This window comes from Mchenga conophoros, linkage group LG9 (assembly GCF_057382185.1).
Source record: "Mchenga conophoros isolate Kocher_MC1m ecotype Shallow Benthic linkage group LG9, M_conophoros_male_GT1.1, whole genome shotgun sequence".
NCBI lineage: Eukaryota > Metazoa > Chordata > Actinopteri > Cichliformes > Cichlidae > Mchenga > Mchenga conophoros.
The window spans coordinates 25,850,863-25,872,724 of NC_140534.1; the positions used below are offsets into that span (position 1 = coordinate 25,850,863).

A 21,862-nucleotide genomic window follows, 5' to 3' on the forward strand; every position below is an offset into this window, starting at 1 on the left:
GGATTCGGGTCAAAAGCTGCTTATTTAACTTCTGTGATTTATGCTGAACAGATATTTAAGGGAAGGACTGCTGTCTAAACACATCCCGAAGGCCGTTGCCTCACTGAGGCGGAGCGCTCACCTGTGGACTGTGAAGGTCTGTTGTCAACATAATGATTGAGTAGGCAAGGACATACGCAGTGTCAGCGCTGGCAAAGAGCGTTTGCCTGGGAAAGGGACAGGAAAGCAAGGGTAGGAGAGCAGATTAATTTAACAGCACTGTGTTTACTGACCACAGAGAACCAAACGCAAGCATTTCCAGAGTCATAAACTCACCCCTGGTTGCATTCAAGATATCTCGCCGCAAATTTCTCCATGAGCCGGTCGATTTTCTGGGCCTCTCCGGGCAGCCGAAAGCCCTCCAGGAACATCCTCAGCGCAGAGACAAAGTCTTTGCCCTGGAAGTCCATTTGATCCACGTAGGCGTACATCACCTCTTTATTGAAACGGTCATTATCCCCGAGGAATTCTCCCACTTGAGTCTGACAGAGCAAAAGAAAACAGAGGCTATGTGAAACGTGCCGCAACGTAAAACACATATTTAGCATTTGTCTGTGCTGGTTCTTATCTACTGCGTGTGTGGGAGAGTGTCTGAAATAGATTGAAGTTCTGAGATGAGATTTCTTTTCTAATGAGATGGAATGACCATAAATGTGCCAAAGTTTGTCTTTCTCTGGGAAATTTCTTAATATGCATGAAGCACCAAAAATACATTTGACAAACTCAGCACCAACATTTCTTTTCAGAAATAATCATGTGGGGTATTACCAGTTTTATGCAAACAACATTTTTTTCTACTGGGCTACAAATGCCAATTGCATCAGGCGCATGCTAGCGACAGCAGGATAGGATGTAGACTTTAATAGTATCCTACTGTAGCTGATCTGGGCTCTGTACCACAAAACAGGTTCAACATCTTTCCGTTATATGGATCCACTTACCCTAACATCGGGACATGAACATGATAAAGTAACCCAGGCTTTATCAATCTAGCTGGGATATGATTAGCATGTTTACATCAAAGGGAAGTGGTGCTGTTAGCTGGTAAGTTATGTGTAAGAAACTGTATTTATCACTGATCCTCATTGTTAGACCCTCTTGCTCTCCACACACAGGGGTTTTTTCCAGGAATGGATTTTTCTAGGCAACTGATTGGTCAGTAAGAGGCGATTTCATACCTGCTGATCTTTAATCTCAAACCTATCATTTTCCAGAGCAGGTTAGGTTGGCAACATGTTACCATGGCAATATAACCCAGCAAGACCTGAACCACCTTGATAGTCCTGAAAACTCAGGGTTAATCCTGAAGTTAAGATAGATTAGCCACATCCTGCTTCATAGGACAGGCTGTAGCGTTAGCTTGCTGCACCCTTGTTCTGACGGGCGGATGCAGGCAACAGAAGAAAAACAGTCCCTTCACGCCATCTCATATGTCATCTGTTGCAATATTTACAATATTAGACATTCTTAGACTTTCTTCATTTCATATCTCAGCTTTAGTTAACGATTCTGATCTCCAGATGTTTGTGTGGGAAACTCACTCCATGCTACTAGAATGAGCCATTTTCCTCCCTGCCATAACTTCGCTTGAGTAAATCTCATTTGTGCTATTTTTAATAACACCCCCCGACACATACAACAACTGTTCTGGTGCCACAGCCGCACTTACAACTCTGGCACCATCAGCCGTCGGTGACTGAGTATCGTATTCGCTTAACCCGGTCTTGGGATAAAGCTGTAAACGTTACACCTGCTCTGAGATCACTGTGCGGTTTGTTCTTCCTCACTTCAACATGCCAAAAGTCTGGACCCAAATCTGTGTTGTGGTGTGAGCAGAGAAGCAGATCTGTACTCTGTTTTAGCTGAAAGTAAGAACCACATGACTTCTTACCGAATCGAGCCTCTCCTCCTGGTGCAAAAACTGAGCAAGGTCCTCGGGGGTTGTACCCAGCATGCCTTGCTCCTGAAGGTACTGAATTCCTCTCTTTGGTTTCTTGTTAAACCTATAGAAGATCCAGAGAAGGACAACTTAATGAAGCTAATGCCACAGTTATCCGGAGGATAAAACGATTACTCCGTGAAAGCGGCACCCCTTACAGGTCGATGCCCTGCTCGATGATCTCCTTTTGCTGCTTGAGCACTTCAAACTGCTCTGGGTTGTCAGTACCAGACATCTGCGTGCTGTAGCTTCCGATACCGGACGAGGCTGTGGAGTCCAGAGAGTTAATGCTCCCATAGCGGTTTATGGTCTCCGGAGCCTTGGACTCTGTGCTTTCTTGTTCTGATGGTTTCTCTTGGCCTGAGGAATAAAAAAGAAAGAAAAAAATACACCAGATAAGACAACGCAGAAGGGACGACAGATAAGTGGACATATATGATAATAACAGAAAAAAAAGACTATTGTTGCAACTCCCAGCAAACATCATAGAAGCGAGGCCTTTAATTGAAACTCTGGCACAAGCATGGCCTCAAGGCTTAAAAAACAGCTAACTTAAAGCTAGTACTGCAGGAGACAAACTTCAGTCATTTAAAAGGGGGAAAACTGGACCAAAGAAAATGAACCCAAGGTCTACTTAATGATTTTTTGTTGTTGTTGGCAGGGAGGGTATGAATGCAAGCGTTACTCGAATCCGTGCACAATCGCAGCTTAATGAATTCCAGAAACACACATTTATTCACACTGTCGGAGCAGGTGCAAGGCAGGAGGGAGGGGAGGGGTATTATAAAAGGTGGGTTATCTGAAAAGCTCCAGGTTAGACACCAATAGAGGCTGGTTTCTTAAGCCTGCTGGAGTAAGCTCAGGGATCTGCTGCTGCTGGAGCGAGTCCACGCTGTAAGACGGAGGGAGTCTGATTACCTATCGGAAACTCTTTAAAACATTCAGGACAAAGCCGCAGTAATGTGAGCTGGCACTCTGTGTCCACTCCCCGGCTTACAGAACGGAGGGAAAACAATGGGGGAACACAAGCTGTGCGTCGGGGAACTACTTTATAACGTTTCCATCAAAACCAACCAGCAGCATTTTCACCTATTAGTAGTTGTGGTTAAATTCAAACACGGTTTTTGTTACAAATCTATGGGTGTAGCTGGGCAACAGGAAACTCTCAAACACAAGCTATGTAACCCAACATTAGTACAAAACTCCCTATGGACACAACGGGTGTAAAACGAGCGACACAAACACGTTCCAGCAAACACTCCATACTGCTCTACTGTTACCTGCTCTTGCTTTGAAGTCGTTCACAAGGAGAGACAAGGGACAGTTTAAAAACAGGGGATGTGATATATTGTACTGCTATACTCTATTTGTAACCACAATTCATATTCCACATTGTAAAATAAAAGAAAACAGTGAATAATAACAGCAGAATAATCATATAGAAACAAAAAAAAAAAACTGACGTTGTGCGCTATTTGAGCATGTTGCCTGCCTGCAGCACTAAAGGACTCTGCGAGAGACGTCGGTCTCGCCCTAGCAGCACCTGTCCCTGTCCTCCCCTTCAGTTCACCTCAACATAAGCTTATCATATTCTGTGATGTGATTTACTCCGAGGTGTTTGACGAGGTCAGTGGTGTTGCCACAACAACGTGTCCACACAGGACTCTGTTTGCGCTCAGCCATTGTTGTGAGTGTGCACGCCAGGGGCTGCCACACATTTATACAGCCGTATTCCGCATATGACTATGAAAGGCGTAAGAGGAAGTAGTTCCTTCCAAATTAGACGATCCGAATTGTATAGTTTCTTTCCACTGCGTTCATTTTAATGGAAAAATTTACCCCAGAGTACTAAAATATCGATATTAAAATATGAGAATCGATTCTAGAACATAAATTGCTGGGATCGGAAGAATCGATATTTCAGTATCGATCCGCACACCACTACTAACCTATGAGTTCCTGCTAGATTGCTAATGAGGTGGCATAAGTTTTGAAATAGAAATAGCGCCACTGTGAGCGAACACAGCTGCCTATGCTAGTTAGCCCTGTTAGCCCAGCCTGAGGCTAGCCCATGGGCTGCTCCAGAAGGCTTCTGGGATATCTTTCCAGTGCTTTCACGCAGCTGTACTCTTCCTTAGTTTGAGCAAACAACAGAAATCCTCCGATGTGCTGAAAACCCAAGGGCCAGTCTGACACTGAAGATATCTTCAGTCCACCCCCCGCCTCAATCATGGCTCGGCCTAAGGTATCGTTCTTTTCAGGATTAAACCTCCTGGATTAGCCTGTCTGCGCCAGCCTCTGGGCATTATCCCGCTGCTTCGAGCGGTGGGAACCGAGCTGATGAACGTTTGCATTTCTTCTTAAGAGTTGTAGCTCTCCCAGATGAATGCCAGCTGTCCACCCTGCCTCTGATTGCAACTATGCTGATGGAGCTTTATCGCAAACCAGTAAAAACCTTTAAAAGCCTGAATTATGAAATTATTGCTAGAAATGTCTACATTTTGGAAATAGGAGTGTTTATCAAAAATCTGGCAAATAAAATAAAAAAAATATGCAATCTTAATTAGCATAACAGTGTTTAATTAGCATCATATTTCCTACATTAGGTGGAGGATTGAAAAAGACGGAGGCTACAAGGCAAAAAATAAAATTAAGGTACCCAAACACTTCCTTTTATTTAAGCTTTAGTCATACATTCAAAGCTCATTCTGAAGATTTCAGTAATATTACAGGCTTGTGTCCTGATGTATTCATTCGTGTTATATGTTCTGTATTCTGCAATTTAACCAAACAGTCTTCACTGTTATTTTTAAGGAATTACTACACTCTCCCCTGCAGTAACACATTGTTCTGTGTACAGCTAGCCTGTCTTGGATTGTTTCAAACTACCAGCCAAACACTGATCAGTGTGCAGAATAACAATGAAGAGGAAGGTTATGCCTTGTATTCAGATCAGGTCTGATGACTGCCAGACAGTTTTGATAAAAGACACGAGTGTCTCACCGAGGCTGGTCTGGGAATTGGGGTTGACGTATTGGTCTTTACTCCACTCCACCATACACTTCAGGATTGACACTAGACACTCAAGGCCTTTCTTTCTCAGGGTCAGCTCCTAGAAAAGCATCCCAACAGTTTTTTTCAGCCCAAGATTGTGAATAATAGCAATAATAACTTTAAATTAAATAAATAAATAAAATCACCTGCTGGGGGGTTATCCCAAGCTCATGGCCTCCACGACCTTGTGCAATTTTCGAGAGGTCGTTGACCAGCCGTTCAAATATGTTAGCAGCATTCAAGTCACAGTCATAGTTCACGTAGATGTCCACCACACTCTGGGCGTCTGATGGGACAGATGGGAGCCAGATGGAGTTTGGGAGTGAAAATGTGGAGGGTGAATCAATAGGCATACATATAAAGATAATAATTAATCATTAGATGAAACTGCAACTTTGTTACGACAGTCACGTGAAAAAAGAAGCAGTTCATATGAGGTATTATTCAGCATTTCTGTACAGCTAAAAACTTTTTTGACAACTAGCAGATATATCTGCACCACATCTAAAGCCCCAATCAAAGTACTTCTATTTTCTAAATGACACAAAGAGAAGTGAAAATAGAGAGAGACGCCAACCTGCACATATTCTAGTGAGGGTTTGTATAACCATCCATTTGTGGTCATAGGAGCTTGTGGACGTCTCAAGAATATACAGGAAAATCTCCTTGAAGAACACCTGTTGAGAGAGTTCATGTGACAGTGTAAACATGAATCACACACACAAGGAGAGGTAAAAACAACCTTCAGTTGCCTGCATAACCCAAAAAAAAAAGAAAAAAAGAGAAAGCCCACACGCAACCCTCCAGAAGCAAAACACGATTCCCCTCGAGTGGATACAACAAATATAGCAGGTGGATGTCAAATGTTCGACAGTTAGACTCAGAAGAATAAACTGTAGGCAGAGGAGGAAGAACGTTACAGCAGATATGGTAACAGCCCGTCAATATCTCTTACCACTGAAAGATGCTAGATATAAACATGAAAGATACACATATATACTGACAGTTCTTCACTGTAAAAACAAGTCGATCAAAATTATTTTCTCTTTTAAATGTGGCGTTTAACACCTCAATTGTTCCTGTGTTTCCTACAAAGTGAACCAGGTGCCAGATGAACTAGTTGGCTGATGAACTAGCCAAGTAGTTCATCGGGTTTTCCCTGCACATCTAAGTAAAAATAAAAGAGAGAAAAAATATCCGAGCTTGACTCACCATGGGAAAAATATTGAATGACTTCTGGGTTCAAAACATTTCTTTGTACTACGTTCCAGAGACTGTTAGTGCAGAAACTGCTGCTTTCTATGGCGATCCTTTCTGTCGATACCTTTTTGCTATAAACGGCACTTCTTTGAAAGTCCAAAAGTAGCCGGGCACAAAACGACGTGGGTCTCTAAAGCTAATTTTCCCTTCATCAGTAATGTACAAGGAGGATTTCTTTTATTACTCACACATTTACACCTAATAAGGATTTAAGTGTGCCGACACAGGTCGCTGCCTTCCTAGATGTTTGCATTTTTAATACAGTTGTAAGCTGCATTATTGTCAGACAAGTTTAATAGTAAGTAAGACCCCAAATAAGAGGGGCTGCATGTCTTTGTGATGAACCTCTGAGGTCTATGGATGAAGCCTGCTAACAAAGAAAGGAGATATCAACTGAAAACTCTTCTTCTGTCACTTACATAATCAAGATGGCAACGACTGAAATACCAGACTTAACGCTTCCAATTGTGTTACCACAATCATCTTTTATATACAGTTTATGGTCAATACTTTCATAAACTATATGGACAAAAGCACTGGGTCACACCTACTGTTAGCCATGCAGTGTGCCTTTACAAACACAACTGAATACGACTGTGATGCCGTAACAGAAAGGAAATGAAAGCATTTAGGAACCACAGCAACCCAGCCGTGAAGTGGCAGACTATGTAAAGGTCCCCGAGTGCAGTCTCTGCTGACTCAATAACTGCAGAGCTCCTCTGGCATTAACATCAGCACAGAAACTGTGTGCCGGGAGCTTCACGGCATGGGTTTCTTTGGCCGACAGCTCTTGTGTAGGAGACCCAGTGCTTTTGTCCAAACTTAAAGCAAATGCTTTACCTCGATTTGCATCTTGAGGTGTGTCTTGAAGTGAGAAAGGAGAGTGAGGAAAATGGAAAGAGACAGTTCGAAGACCTCAGGCACAGAGGAGACCCCATTCTTGGACAGAGCCACACACAGGTACTGCTTGATGGCGTTTATGAACATCTCGTTGGTCTTAAAGATGGGCCCGGCGTTTTGCAGGATGGACAGCAGCAGCTGGAGGGACAAGACCTTCGACCGCAACTCGTGGGACCTGAGACGAGGACAGAAAAGAGGAAGTTAAAATCTTTGATGAAAGCAAGGGGAACAATTGATTCCCCTTCGGAAAGTTACAAAATTAAATTCATCCACAACAATAACATAAGCTTGTTATCATGAATTGACTGTCTCCTTTGAATAGAAAAGAGGGCTTGAATTAAAACACAAAAAAATACCCTGTGCAGTGGTTTGTTTGTGCGCACATATCAATGTGTGAAGCTTCATCTTCTATAGCAGGGGTCGGCAACCTTTCTAATGATGAGTGCCATCTAAAATTTCCTCAGAAGTCAATGTGCCATATCAACCGTTGCATTAGCAATAGATTTAATAATGCTCTACATCAACAGCTACACACTATATAAAACAACTTTATAGAACTATATTTCTAAACAGACGTTGGCATAGTGCAGATCAGCTATTTTGATATGTAGAGCCAAATACTGTCAATAAGGCCTGTGCAATGTTCTTAACACAGTTAAACTTGTCAGGTAGTGATGCCCAGCAGGTGAAAATGCAAGCTCCATGAACACGCACAGCTGTGGATTCCAGCTGCGTTCGTAGTTCTGCAAACTTTGACCCCACAGAGTCGAGCTTTTGAGTTCAATCAGCTGCATTTCGATGTCCTCTGTGTCCAGCCAGTTAAAGAGAGACAAATCCAGCTGCTCGCTAAAGCTTTCTGGTTAGATCAGAAAAGAAAACATTGGTCCATACACCTGAAAGTCCCGAAGACGCATCGTGAATCCTGTCTCGAGTCCATGGATGTATCAGTGTATTTCCGTGGTGCTGATGCTGCGCTGAGCGGACAGCTCCTGAAGCATTTGTGTCGGAATGTGGAAATTTCAGCATCGCTTGAAAAAACTGCCAGCTAGCCACGTCCCTCTCACAGGTAGGCTACGTTATTTTTATCCAATTACAAGTTGAATCTGGTAGTTGGGGTTGTTAGCTAAGATACCGTCATTAAGAAGAACAACTGACGTGTCTATGCGAGCTAATTTGCGATGTGCACCGGTGGCCCGGCCATTTATTTTTTAATGCTCCTTCTCAGATTAATTCACCGCGTGTCGTGCCATCAGTTAAACCCTTCACGTGTCAGCTGTGGCACGAGTGATCAGGGTTGCAGACCCCTGTACTATAGCATTTTACAGATCCAAATCTGCAATAACGCTCAGCGCTGGATAAAACAACCAAAAAAATTTATCTAATCATCTGCCCAAGGCTTTTAACCATGAAAAGTTTTCGTCACAAAATGCTCTTGGCAACCAAAAGAGAAACAAAAATCTCACTAAAACAAAGTACCTATAAGTGACATGATCTGTCCTTCAAGCAAAGTTATTCCACAAAGTGGGAAAAGTGTAACGCACAGTAAAACTAAATCATGCTGTATCTCTGCATCAGAGAGTTAAAAACTTCAACAGCATCAAAGAAATGCTCGGGAAACCAAATCAAACGCCCCTGCGCGTATAGCGTCAGCCCGTCTGAACTGTTTTCCTGCAGCAGCAGGACGAAACGAGTCAAAAATCACACTTTCAGCTACTTTATATTCTGGGTTTGGCTGCTTCTGTGCAATGTCTTCCATCTCTGGCAAGCAGACAAATTAGGATTTATGTGGCACAACAACAGGGTGCCTCTACTTCTCTTTCAATAGCCAAAAAATATGGAGCAAAGGAAAACATACTGCTTTATCGCCAACCAGATTGTTGTGAAGAAAGAAATGCAATGTTAGTACAATGCAAGAAAACTACAACACTAAAAGCATTAAAATAAGAAAGAAAAACGCAGGGTTAAGACAGCTGGCCTCCTTTTCATACCCAAAGACTACATCCGCCTTTATTTTAAGTTTATCCCCCTTAGGATATCCAGAAAAGAGTAGTTAGCACATTGGTGGTTAGCAAATCTAGAATAAAAATCAAGTATTTCTTCAAATTTATAAAACAATAAAATAAAGTAGTTTCTGATGGTGATAATGATAATAATAAAGCCACACTTTCGCCTGTGTGCTCCCTCATGACAGAGTGACAAAGTGTGACTCATGAGGCAGAACAGCCTTGTTAGGAAGGTAAAAGGTTTCTGTCTGGCACTGACACGGCACATCAGTGCTGAGGTAACTGACGTGGCCTTCATTAGACACACACACACACACACAAATGGGCACAAACACACAAACACCATTCTTTCTTTTGAATTTTCAACATTTTCATTAAAAAGCTATTGAGCAAAGGACTGAGATTGCAGTTCATTTCACCGGATTAAAGTAAAATAAAAGTGACGGATGATTAAATAAACGGAACAGTAAACAAACCAGCCAGCAGAGCCTGAATTGAGTTTCACAAAGAAACCAGATGCGGGAAATCCAGTTTCTCAAAAGCTATAGCCATCAGGTCAAGCCAATCGCATGCCCTTTTTGGAAAACCAGAGATGGGTCAGAAGAAATATTACATGAAGGCACATATCTAATTATACTTTTCTGCTGTTAAAAAAAGGGAAGCAGTTAAAATGGGATGAAACCAGGAAGTGATTCAGAAAATGCTGAGTGATGGCTCATTGTCTGCCTTATCATCATGTATCAGAACACTGCAGTTATCATGGGAGCGATCCTCATTTTAAACCATGACTCACATTTGTGCATGTCTATCCCAAAGATGAAACCAAATAAAAATCGAAGCTTTTCATTGGGGGCTTTACTGGAAGCACAATACATCACTAATTCATTTTACTAACAAACAAAGGTTTTTGAAGGAGAATGTCAGCTGGAAAGCATCCAAATAAAACTGATTTTCCACATTCTTTTAGATAACCACATTAAAAATTTCATTTATTTCTCATTAAATGTCAGTAATATGTTTCTCCACTGCAAACTAAGTAATCAAGATTGGGATACAGCAATGAACTGATAGAAAGTAAGTCCAAAACTATTTGGATAATTCATTATTTCAGTTGTTTAGCAGCAAAAATGTTTTACAGTTAGGTCTTACAGTTAATCACTCAGTCATCCATCCATTCATTAGTAGAAGTCGAAGCAAAGACCCAAAAGATCTTCCTCCAACTGACCACCTCCCCTCTTAGGTCTACAGGGGGACACCAACGCGCTCCCAAGTCAGAGATATAATCTCTCAAGTGTGCTGGCTCTGTCCTGAGGTCTCTTCCTGGCAGGACAGACCCCAAACACCTCACCTAGGAAGTGCGGTGCCACAAGGCCCAGTCATCCAACCGACAGGAGGGGTTTGGTGCTATGTGGACCGAGGTGGAGCTCTTTGCCGTCCGATCCTCAGTTATTAAACCTGACTTCAAGTGAAACCTCAAATGCCTCTGACATAATTTAAGAGAGTCTGCTTGATGGGTTTTCACAGGCATGAAACCAAACAGAAGTCATTTTATGTATTTTTTACTGCTGTGTCTAAAACTCAGCATTATTTCAGTATCAGGCTGCTATCACACCTTTCCCTCCTAACACAGCATAATTATCTCACTTTTTTTTGCATAAGTCAAAGGAGTCGAAAATATTAACCAGAAACAGACGAACCAAATAACACACAAGAGCAGTCATTATGTTTAATTTGTATCCTTACTTCGGATCAGGTGGCCCATCTGATAGCGGTTTCATTGACAGCTTGCAGAGCGAGCGAAAGACAAGAAAGGCATCTTTCTGGAGGATGTGGGAGAATTTAGCACCTGGCGGCTGGCCCGGTGCTGCTCCTGATTCCTGCAGACAAACCAGAGAAACAAAAATACTTTTAAAAAATGCCACTTTCACTCTTTATATCCTGTTGAGTGCTTAACATAAACTGTGTGTGATTATGAGCTTCCAAATCTATTAGATTTCTTTAACAGCAATCACTGAGGAGTGTAATCCTGCATAATTGGTCACATACAGCTGAATGGAAAAATTGTAAATACATAAGAATTGTAGAAAATAGCTATTTTAGCTTAATTTAAAAAAACAAAACAGGTATTCAAAGTGTGTGTGACATGTCTTTCATCATGCTTTTGATTCAAATAGGGTAACATAAAGGTTCACAGTCAAAGCTCTGATCATTTGCAGGTGATGTTAATTTGACATAAAGTAAGCAAGCTGCGTTTCCTGGTACCTGAGTGTCGTTGGATGAGACGGAGAGTCTGTCATCAGGCAGGGAGGGGGTGAAGCTGGCAGAAATAGGTGTGCCGGGGATGCCGTTGGCATGGACGTGCTCGCTGTCACTACCCACAGTGCCCTCATCCTCCAGGGAGCTCTGGGTGCCCTCTGTTGCCGCTTCTGCAGGCTCTGACTCTGCTGGCTCCCCCTCGCCACCAGACTCCTTGGTGTCAGAGCACAGGTTTGCTGGGTCCAGGCAGTGGCCTGCAGGGTGAAGTTGAATCGACAGGGGTGATACACTAATCTGTAATATTTAAACACCTTAAAATGATCTACAAAAGGGACACAATTTGTTTTTTATGACGAGAAAAGCATTCTAGACTTAGTTTGACGACCTGACGAATTACAAAGAAAGAAGACAGCTCTGGAACATAACCGCCATCTTTCATCTGAGGTTAGCGAAGCAAAGAACTATTCTTCTGTGTGCTCAAAGAATTTTTTTAGGTTTTTAAGCTTTTACCCACAAAGAAAGAGCTCTTTGCTTTTCCCATACACCTCCACGAATGAGCCGCGGAAGTGTCGGGAGGAGAAATTATAAGATAACGCTCTTCTAACTCGCTAAGTCTGGGGTAAGCTTTGCACAATGGCTGCAAATCTGCACAGGTTTTTGAGAATTTAAAGATCTCCTACTCCGACAGCAAACTGAAATCTACTTTCAGGAGTTGGCCTCAATAAAGAGCAGCTGGTTGCTGGTTTATTCTTCAGTCAGCCACTTTTTTCACGACGCAATTAGTCACTGCCTTTAAAAATAAAACACCGATTTAAGCAAACAAGCAACAAAGAAATCTTACCTCCTGCAACAGTATTGACCACCTCTTGCAGAATACTTTGGACTATTTCCTGGGCTTTCTCCTCATAGTTTGGGGTCTCCCTGTCCTCCTCCTCAGCTGCCTCTGCATGCTTCTGGGCTGCTGCACCTAAATAAAAACCATGTAAAGTCTGAGTGTACGCCTTGATACGTTGTACATGCAGTCCTGTGAAAAAGAAAGTTCTGTATAGAGTCTCGTGAAAAGCTAGAGGCTGGAAAAAATGGCTTTATTAGTCTTTCATGTTATTGTGGAAGAATTTTGGCCCACTCTTCTTAACAACATTGCTTCAGTTTCTGGAGGTTTGCAGGAATTTGTTTATGCACAGTTCTCTGAAGGTCTCACCATAGCATTTGAGTCAGGCTGAGGTCTGGACACCTTGATTCTTTTCTTCTTCTGTCATTTTGTTGTAGATTTGCTGCTGCACCCAAATTATAGCTTAGAGATCTTTTAAAACCGCGTGTGGAGTGCAGTAAAAGGGGCCAGCATGCAAAAAGTTACAATGTCACTAAAAAACATTTTTATTCTCCTCTTCAGATTCTACAGTAGTTCCCTCATTAAAGGAGCTTCTGCAACACTATCTGTAGTATCAAATATCTGCAACAGAAAACACTGGTTCTTGCAGTTTCTTTTTAATTATTACACCAAACTGCAAAGCATTTTAAGCACGAGGCTTTTACAGTTTGCATTCAAGGTGCTGTTTACTCTGGACAAGTTGATACAACTCAAACGACATGCCACGTGCTCTTGAACGTTACGCCGTGTGCCTGATATATTTAAAGCGACAGTTAAACAGCACTTAGCTGTGAGAGAGTTGATCACTTTTAGTGGCCAAACATGGTGGCACAGGGAGAGATTAAACTTAAAAAACAAAAAAGCAAGATAATGGGTTCATAATCAGGGAAGAGATATTTTGTGATTGTCCGTGTCTACTGACAGAGAAAGAGAAAATGGAAAAAAAGGAAGAAACTCTGCGTGCAGCCTTACTTTCTGCCGCTGCAGTGGCTTGGTCTGCCTCGGTTTGTTCACTTTCAGCCACGCAGAACTCTGAACCGTTTTCTGGGTCTGGGTTCTCTCCCTTCTCCTCCTGCTCCCTCTGCTCCTCCTGCTCTTTGAGGGCAGACCTGCCGCTGCTCTCCGGGGCCGGTGTCGAGGGCGTCGATGGGGTGGACGGGGTGGTGATGCTGGGAGTCGGAGGGGTGAGGGGCCCGTTGGCCTCCCGTGTCGGACCCTTCGCCGGCGAATGAATGTGGGTCTGGTGCTGGGCGGAGTCTGGCTCGGTGTGCTGAGTGACTGGGGAGTGCTGCCTGTGCCGCTCTCTCTCCAGCTGTTTTGCTTCTTGCAGCTGTAAGCAGGGGTGGGGCCCACACACACAGACAAAACAAAACAGCAAAGCACACATAGACAGACAAAGCATGCAAAGAACAGCAAAAGCATCATAGAAGACAGACGCATGCAACACACAGACACACAGAGGACAAAAAAAAAGCAAAGGTTAAGCATATAAACAAACTCATCAACAATTACAAGTCTGATCAGCCTGTCTAGATTCCCTGAAGACTCACTGAGCCACAACACTCCCAGATGTCAAAGCAGAGAAAAGATGACTACAGATTGTAGTTGTAGTATACAAAAAAAAAAGCAGTACAGTTTGCCAGCATACATCAGATGTGTGTTCATATGGAGATGCGTATGAAAATGCACGCACTGAGAAGAAAGACATGCCATTAAAAAAAAACAGCAATCAGACAAACTTCGAGGAATCGGTTCATGCTGGCCCGTGTCAACGGGGTCTACTCTAACCCGCCGGTGCTGCAAAATATTTCTGGTGGAAAAACGGCTGTCCCGGCTGATGTGTCACAGCTGACATGTGCAACCGCTGCTTCTGACGGGGAGCGCCGCAAAGTGTTGCCATGCTTTAGCCGGGCAGGGCACAGACCAAAAGTGGGTCATAAATCATTTGCACATGCTCATAATCTATTAAAAAAAACATTACATGTTTGTGAAAGTTGTGCTGATTGCCTCCTGGAAAAGGCTTCTGAGAAAACAAAGAGATATTTAAGAAAAAAAAAAACCAGTTTAACACTTCAGTGCTTGACAGCAAACACCGATCCGTACGAGGAAAAAAAATAACTACGAGCAGCGGCAAGAACAAGAACCCAGCGGTGCATTTTGCCATCTGAGCGTGCGTGTGATGATTTGCCGACAATAAAGGTTAAAAGGCAAATGACAGACTCAAGAGTCAAAGAGGAGAGGCGCAGCAGCTTGAAGGGGGGGACGTGGGTCACAGATGAAAATACAAACAGTGTGACACATTTACCAAACAATGTGATCTTTCGAGCTACGGCGACTCTCTTTCGAATTCAGAGCTTTAATTAGAAGAACAAATGAGCCAAAATGAATTTGTTTCAATGAATTAGCCTGTCTGTATCCATTACTAGCCATAAGACACAATTACACTATCAGTATTATTACATTCAATCATTTGACTATTACAAAGCAAACCAAAAACTGACTCCTCTCATTAAACTCGTTGCGTCTTACTCTCAAATCAACACTCTCGATAATTAAACCAGACTGCTGATCTTGTCGCATTAAATGTAATCGAATAGATTCAGTGACACGGCATTGCGAATGAAACGATTAGTATTGAATACGAGTGACGGTAGCGGGACAGGACGAAGGCGCCTCGACTGGGAGGTTTGGGCGAAGACAAACTAAGCTCATTATTTAAATGCCACCTCAGTCGGATAGTGTGATAGCTGTGATCACAGCGTGCAGAATACTTCTATACACAGACACACAAAGTGGATCTCCCTGTGCAGCAGCAGCAGCACTGGGCAGGCACAACAATAGGCCTCTGCCTCAAAGTCTGCCTCGTCTACCGACTCCTGCCTCGCATTTCTCCGTCTGACTCGGTATCAATGGCTCATTGTTCTGAAAGCCCTCTCAAGAAGCAAAGCATAAGAAAACTCGTCAGGAATGAGACGGGCGCAGCTGACCTGCTTGTACAGCGTTTACCGCGCCCAGGTGTGACTGTAAACTAAAATGTTAACTGGTGCGGGAGGAAAGCGAGATGATTTGTGGGCAAGTCAACAGAAGCCACAGCAAGCATACGGTGGAAGAAGTGCACAGCATACCTGCTCCTGTGCAGTGCAGGAGCAAAAAGGAGGAGAGAACGGATGAGTGCATGGATGGATGAGTGAGGGAAGGGAAAAAAAAAAAAAAAAAGCTCTAATGCGCAAACACAGATGCACAGAGAAGAGTTTAGAAGAGGTCGGATCAGGCATGTCACGGCAGTCCTGCACGCTTTACCTGGCGGTCACGCTTTCTGGAGGCCAGAGACCAAGATAGCCTGTGATTTGTAAGCTATGTGTCCAAAAGGAAAGGAGGGAGGCAGGTGAGGAAGGGGGAAAAAGTGTCATTCAAAAAGAAAAAGATGACATTAGAGCAAGCTTTTTTTGCCTTTTTTTCTGAAGGCAATAACTAAAATGTCCCTCTGGACACAAAGCAAACAACAGATTTTAATTAAATCTGGTGGCTCGAGTAAACCAGTCACAGAAAGCAAAGACATTATTTCCAATCCACTCTGACTCCAGATTTGACTGCAGCATAGATTTGTTTAGGCTAGCGCTATAATTTATTTAATACTCATATTAGCTTCACTGGCTTTTATGCATTAGTGACAGCATCAGTGATTCAGACAGCCGCTCCAAAGATGAGCTGTCCATGGTGTCTCTACATAAACAGAATTCTGTGCGATTCGGTGTTTACAGAGGCTTCGAACATACTGCTTGGTTCTCCATGCGTGCGAAGATAACGTTGAGCATCTGTGTGAGCGTGGCCTTGGCTGTGGTCTGATTGATGAGGTTCTTGCTGGCCAGGTAGATGTTGTAACAGGTGCGGACGGCCTGCAGAACAGTACCCTCGTGGATTTCTATATGCTGAGACGTCACCGCTGTCAAGAGAGCCTGAAAGGAAAGACCAAAAACTACCATTAACTGCTGACGCAGGACGAGAAAAAGCCGAGAATCGCAGCTGCGCAAAAAACCAAAAGCCAAACACTGATGCAGTCAAGAACAGCTGGACGTTTCAGCATTCGAAATCTTAAATGCAAACACCTCTCAAAAGTATAGGGCTGTGCGATATGACCAAAATCTCATATCCCGATATAAGACATTTATCGTCCTGACAACGATATAAATCACAAAATCTTCTGTAAATTCTGTGAATCTCGGGCAGCTCGACTTGCGTAAAGTGTTTCCAGCTGGGCGTCGTGTACCTGGAGACGAATGTTTTAACCGATGCATGAAACTACACATTTTTAGGCAAAGGTTGTAACGGCCGCCGTTTTCTTTGTGAGTATTTATTACACGCCGTGCTGCGGGGAAAAGCCTGTTCTAACGTTTGAGTCTAAGGTTTATTTTTTAGCACCTGACGGCTCTTTTTTGCTTCTCATCCGTCAAAACTCTGCATACTCAATCACATGATTCAGTTTGTTTTGAAAAGTCTCAACAGGATCTTGAGCTTTATTGTGAAAGGTTTACGTGGAAAACAAACAAGCGGACAGCGGAGCCACGCGATGGTTTTACCATCGTTGTTGCTAACGACAACATGTAAAAACAGGCGCTTGTCCGTCTGTAGTGTGGTTATATTAAATATAAGAGAACGAGAGAACTTTAAGAAATTAATATAGCTACAGGTCACTACAGTAACCGTCAAAACGATGAAAAAATATTGCTGTAAACAGTTTATTTTGCAACACCACGAAACAAACGATAGCGTAATAGGAAACGATAGACGTTTGTATATCGTCATCCCATATATATCGTTATATTGAACAGCCCTACAAAAGTATGTCAGAAAATCTAGTTTATTGAACTTTTTCTGATGCACAAACTTCAAATAAGCTCATAACCTCACAGCTACGAGGGAGGAATCCCCGCCCACAGACCTAAATAGGGTCACTCACAGGTGTAAAAAAGGGGAGCAGCCATGAAGCTAAGTAGAAGTCTTTAAAACCAAAGTCACTGTGGCTTTGTCCATTTTTATATAGTCTATCAGGAGAACAACACAATACACCAAAAAGCAGGGACAGCAAGTTATTAACAATAAATATAAAACAGATTCACAACTAATATTAAAACTTAAATAGTTGCCACTATCACTGACTTTGTCAGGTAAGTCTCCGAGATAAAATGAAAAAGTAATCGTATTTACAATATAATTACAGATTGTTTTTCAAATGACATACATATTAATAAGGTAAAATAATATTGTATTATTCAACAGTCCAGCAGGATTATCTGCTGCAGCCACAAACAGCAAGTGTTATTAAAGATTGCTGCAGATCAAAGCCACATAAAGACACAGATGTGGTCTTTTAAGGAATGACTGTCGGCTAATTAAATTCTCTAAAGTGTGTATTGAGCGTGTCTGCGACAAGCTGCGATATGTCAGAAGAGGGGGACGGCAGCACACCTTAATAATCTGTAGCTGCACGCCCTCGTCAGTCTGAGGTCCTTGAAAACAAGCGCAGATGGTCTCGATGATCCTGTCGATGAGCTTCTTGCCCGGAGCCGTGCTGTCCGGGGCGCTGCCCGTCAGGTGGCCATACGCTATCAGCTTCTAAAAGTCACACGAACATGCAGACGTAAACACACATATGCAAAAACACAACTAAACGACCTGGTAGCATGGAATTAAAAGAACTTATTTTTCTTCAAAGACATCCAAAGATACAGTAAAGGCAGAGCCCAGCACACAGTTCGCTGCCATAAAGTAACACTCGTGCAAGCACTCGGGGGCCTGCGGTGTGACTTGTCCCGCCACTGACCTGTAAACAGTCGAGCGAGGTGATGACGATGCGGGGACATTTGGATTGACATGCCAGCTCAAACGGCAAGAAGTACTTGTCGGCTTCAATGAAGTTGGTCTTTGATTTGATTGGCGGTAAAGTGCTGGAACCTGATTTGCCATCTCCACCGGGTGGACTGGGGAGGGAAGGAAAATAAATACATTTTAAAAAAGAGGAAGAAAGGGACAGAGACTGTGAGATAAACACTGTGGCTCCGCGGTCCCGTCTGTCATCTGGAGTCACAAGAAAAGAAACGGGGCATAAAAATCAACATGACACACTAACACTTTTGTTGACATCCAAGCCTGAAACAAACACGAAAAAGCGCCGGGGATGGCGTGCTTCACTATAAAGAACAACCTCTGCTTGCTCCACAGCTGAAGCAGGACATCAAACAAGCTAAACCAAAGAAGACCCTGTGCTTTATCCTGTTCCTGAGGGGGAAAATGAATAGTAAGAACAGATTTTATTACACTGAATTTAATGTAGTGCCTGGGGTAGTAATCCCAGAGGTTTTGTAATTCAAGCTTTGCCATGGGTCCATGCTGATAAAGCATCTCCTCCTGCACGACTGGTAACTGCACAGCTATTTTTTCGGAATTTTTAAAAGACCGGAGACAGCCTTAAAATATAGACCATCGCTTTCAGCAGCCATGTCTTTACAGCATCCCTAAGCGCTACCACCACACCCAGACTGCACAAGCTGGAAGAGGAGAAGAACAGAGAAAGGGAGGGAGACGGCTAGCGGTGGAGGGGGCTGCATTGTTTATGTCTTGGCAACGGAAAAAGGACGAGTTCAGCTCTTTTTTAGAGGGACGACCACGCCGAGCATAGAAGGGCACAATCAGAGACAGAGAAAGAAGCGAGGACGGATCGCTTGTACAAGAAGAGAAGAGGGAAAAAAAGGATTCAGAGCCAGTTAAAAACTAAAGAGGCATCAAGCAGCATGAATTCACCAGGAAAATGAGGGTGCTCAGAGAAGAGCAGAAGAAGGGAGAACGCTTAGAGCGCTGGAAAGGAATATAATATAAGTTGTCTGAAAGCAGCCGAGGAAATGGGTATTAATTACCACAAATTAAAGATGATTGGACAGGGAAGGAGCTACAAATATCGAGCATAAAAATGGAAAACATGAACCCGTTTACCAGGCTTACAGTCTTCTTCAAAAACATTGTGGACAACAACATTAAAATGATTAAAAAGATCTTTGCTATGATTCAGCAAGAGCATCCACTCTGTCAGCTTATTACTGGTCTGACCCAGTCTCAATTTCTCTCTCAGCTATTATGTTGTGGATCTGCAGGGAGCTCGTCTCCGCTGGTTTATCCCTGAACTCCCTGCTTAATGTCACCTGGCCTGCTCAGCCCTTTATTATAAGCCCAATGTCAGGCTCAGGCTGCTTATAAAACATAAACACTATAAAACTGAGTTCTAGTCAGACAGCACAGCCAGCACATCCTGCAGCTATGTTATTACATGGAACTGAATACTGCATTCAATTAAATGCTGAAGTCAAAGGTTCATCTTTATCTTGGAAACAAGCGCTTAAAAATCCTTACTGGAGCCATGTTTCCTTACAAGCTCTCAATCAGGTCACATGTGCTTTCATTAGCAGCTGCACTTTGCTTTTAATTTCATAGCTTTCAAAGCTTATCTAATTTCCTGGCAAAGAAAACGAAAAGAATGCATAGAATTTATCTTATTGTGTACTACTTCAGGACTTCGGGGCTGCTGGTTGGTCAAATCTGTCACCTTTGGACAGAACCAGAGCGTTTCCTCCATCTTTATCCTGAGCACAGTTCTCAGACGAGGGAGAGAAAATCGGGTGCTGGAAGCTTTCAGTCTGTTTGCATTACATGCTGTGTTGGCCGATCATACAGCAGGCTTTGGCCTGTATGCAGGTAAACAGTCTGTGTTTTGGCAAATGCAATCCCCATTTTGCTTTTCACACCGACTCCAAACCAGTGTCCATTTCCTGATGACAATTTAACTTTGAGCTTTTTAAAAAAATTTATTGACATTCTTAAAGAAAGACCTGTGCACAAAACAGGAAGTGGTAAAGCGTCAGAATGCTGGCTGTTGTTTCTAGATGCTACGCCATATGGACAAAAGTATTAGGACACACCTCGTTGCCACAGGTTTATAAGAAAAAGAAAAAAAACCAAGCAATTCGCCATGCAGTCTGCCTTCACAAGCACTTGTAAAAGAATGGGTCGCTCTAAAGAGCGTAGCACTGTAACAGGATGCTACTGTTGCAACAAGGCAGTTTGTGCAATTTCATTCCGACTAGTTCAACTGCAAGTGGTATTATTACAAAGTAGGGCTGCCACGATTAGTCGACTAGTCACGATTACGTCGACTATCAAAATCGTCGACGACTGATTTAATAGTCGACGCGTCGTTTGAAGCTTTGTAAGATCACAAAAGACACAGGAATAAGTAGTAGGATTTAAGAGTGTAATAACGGACTGAAACAGAAGATGGCAGCACTGCATGTACAAGGATGCCAGCTGCCGTTAAACCCCGAAGAAGAAGAAGCTGTGTCCCAGAATTCATAGCGCGGCCCAGCTCAGTTTACAACGATGGCGGCAGCTAGTTAGTTTTAATGTTACTCTTATTATTCTTTCTGGGTCACAAATTAAACGTTTAACATATTTTCAGGCGAGAATGTAGCTGTGTAAACCTCAAATAACTGCTCAGTTATTCAAGACACCACATATTTTCAAAAGCGCTCCGACGTTTTCGGAGACGTCTGTTACCCACTAGCTCGATAGCTAGGCGGGGGCTAGGTCACTAGCACGGTGAGAACACCGGACTCTCGGCAAATCGTTTTCAAACCCACTGCTGTCTTTCGCTACTCAGGTTAAACATGATATATAAGTCACTTAGATAACTTCAAAATGTTATTGTTTGGCTTTTTTTAGTATTTTATTTGTTCCTGAGTAAATCGGTTTGGCTGAGATTAAAGTTATAGTTTTTACACAGCTGAATAAACGTCAAGCAGACAGCTGATTATCAGAAGTGTGAGATGCTGGGGAAAATACTCCGGTGTCCCGTTATATTTTAGATAGCAAGGAGTTTATTAACTTTCACCGAAACAATCTGCAAATTTCATTAAAATTTAATAAACTATCATCTTGTCTTTATTTTTAGTTAGCATATACCTTAAACACTTAAAGCTGTAAGCTAATGATAGTTATATAAGAGCAGATGCTGCTGGTGCAATAAGCTGTATGTTTTACGTCCAATGGATGCATGCTCTGATTAGTCGACTAATCGCAAAAATAATCGGTGACTAGTCGACTATCAAAATAATCCTTTGTGGCAGCCCTATTACAAACTGAAAGGCATTAGGAACACAGCAGCTCAAAGTTACAAAGCTGGGTCGCTGCGTGCTGAGACACATAAAAGTTGCCAACCCTTGCTGACTCTATACCGACAGAGCTCCAGTCCTCCTCTGACATTAACATCAGCACAAAAGCTGTGTACTGGGAGCTTCATAGCATGGGTTACCATGGCTGAGCAGCTGTAATTACAGTGTATGTTATCAAAGTATGGCAGACGGGTTTATTGGAAGACCAAAAGCTGGATCTAGTCTTGCAGATTAGTGCGTTATCGACGCTGTAATTTTTGGCAAGAATGCAATTTTAAAGACACTTACTTGAAACCAAGATACAGAACAAGTCCTGAGAATATTG

At 42.8% G+C, this 21,862-nt stretch overlaps 1 protein-coding gene across 2 annotated transcripts in view; it reads right to left on the reverse strand.

The window, feature by feature from the left end:
- The window catches only part of arfgef1 (ADP-ribosylation factor guanine nucleotide-exchange factor 1 (brefeldin A-inhibited)), a 51,861-nt gene that overhangs the window by 12,797 nt on the left and 17,202 nt on the right, over positions 1-21,862 (reverse strand). The window contains exons 3-18 of one of the 2 annotated variants that reach the window (XM_085287245.1): positions 18,144-18,300; positions 17,789-17,935; positions 16,099-16,278; positions 15,623-15,676; positions 13,295-13,652; positions 12,293-12,418; positions 11,458-11,705; positions 10,939-11,072; positions 7,133-7,367; positions 5,610-5,709; positions 5,179-5,318; positions 4,982-5,090; positions 2,137-2,338; positions 1,931-2,042; positions 316-521; positions 122-206 (exon numbers count right to left, since the gene is read on the reverse strand). In XM_085287245.1, coding sequence (XP_085143371.1) covers positions 122-206; positions 316-521; positions 1,931-2,042; positions 2,137-2,338; positions 4,982-5,090; positions 5,179-5,318; positions 5,610-5,709; positions 7,133-7,367; positions 10,939-11,072; positions 11,458-11,705; positions 12,293-12,418; positions 13,295-13,652; positions 15,623-15,676; positions 16,099-16,278; positions 17,789-17,935; positions 18,144-18,300 — 2,593 coding nt within the window. The remainder of the gene's footprint in view (positions 1-121; positions 207-315; positions 522-1,930; positions 2,043-2,136; positions 2,339-4,981; positions 5,091-5,178; positions 5,319-5,609; positions 5,710-7,132; positions 7,368-10,938; positions 11,073-11,457; positions 11,706-12,292; positions 12,419-13,294; positions 13,653-15,622; positions 15,677-16,098; positions 16,279-17,788; positions 17,936-18,143; positions 18,301-21,862) is intronic. The other variant, XM_085287247.1, reaches the window with a different exon arrangement.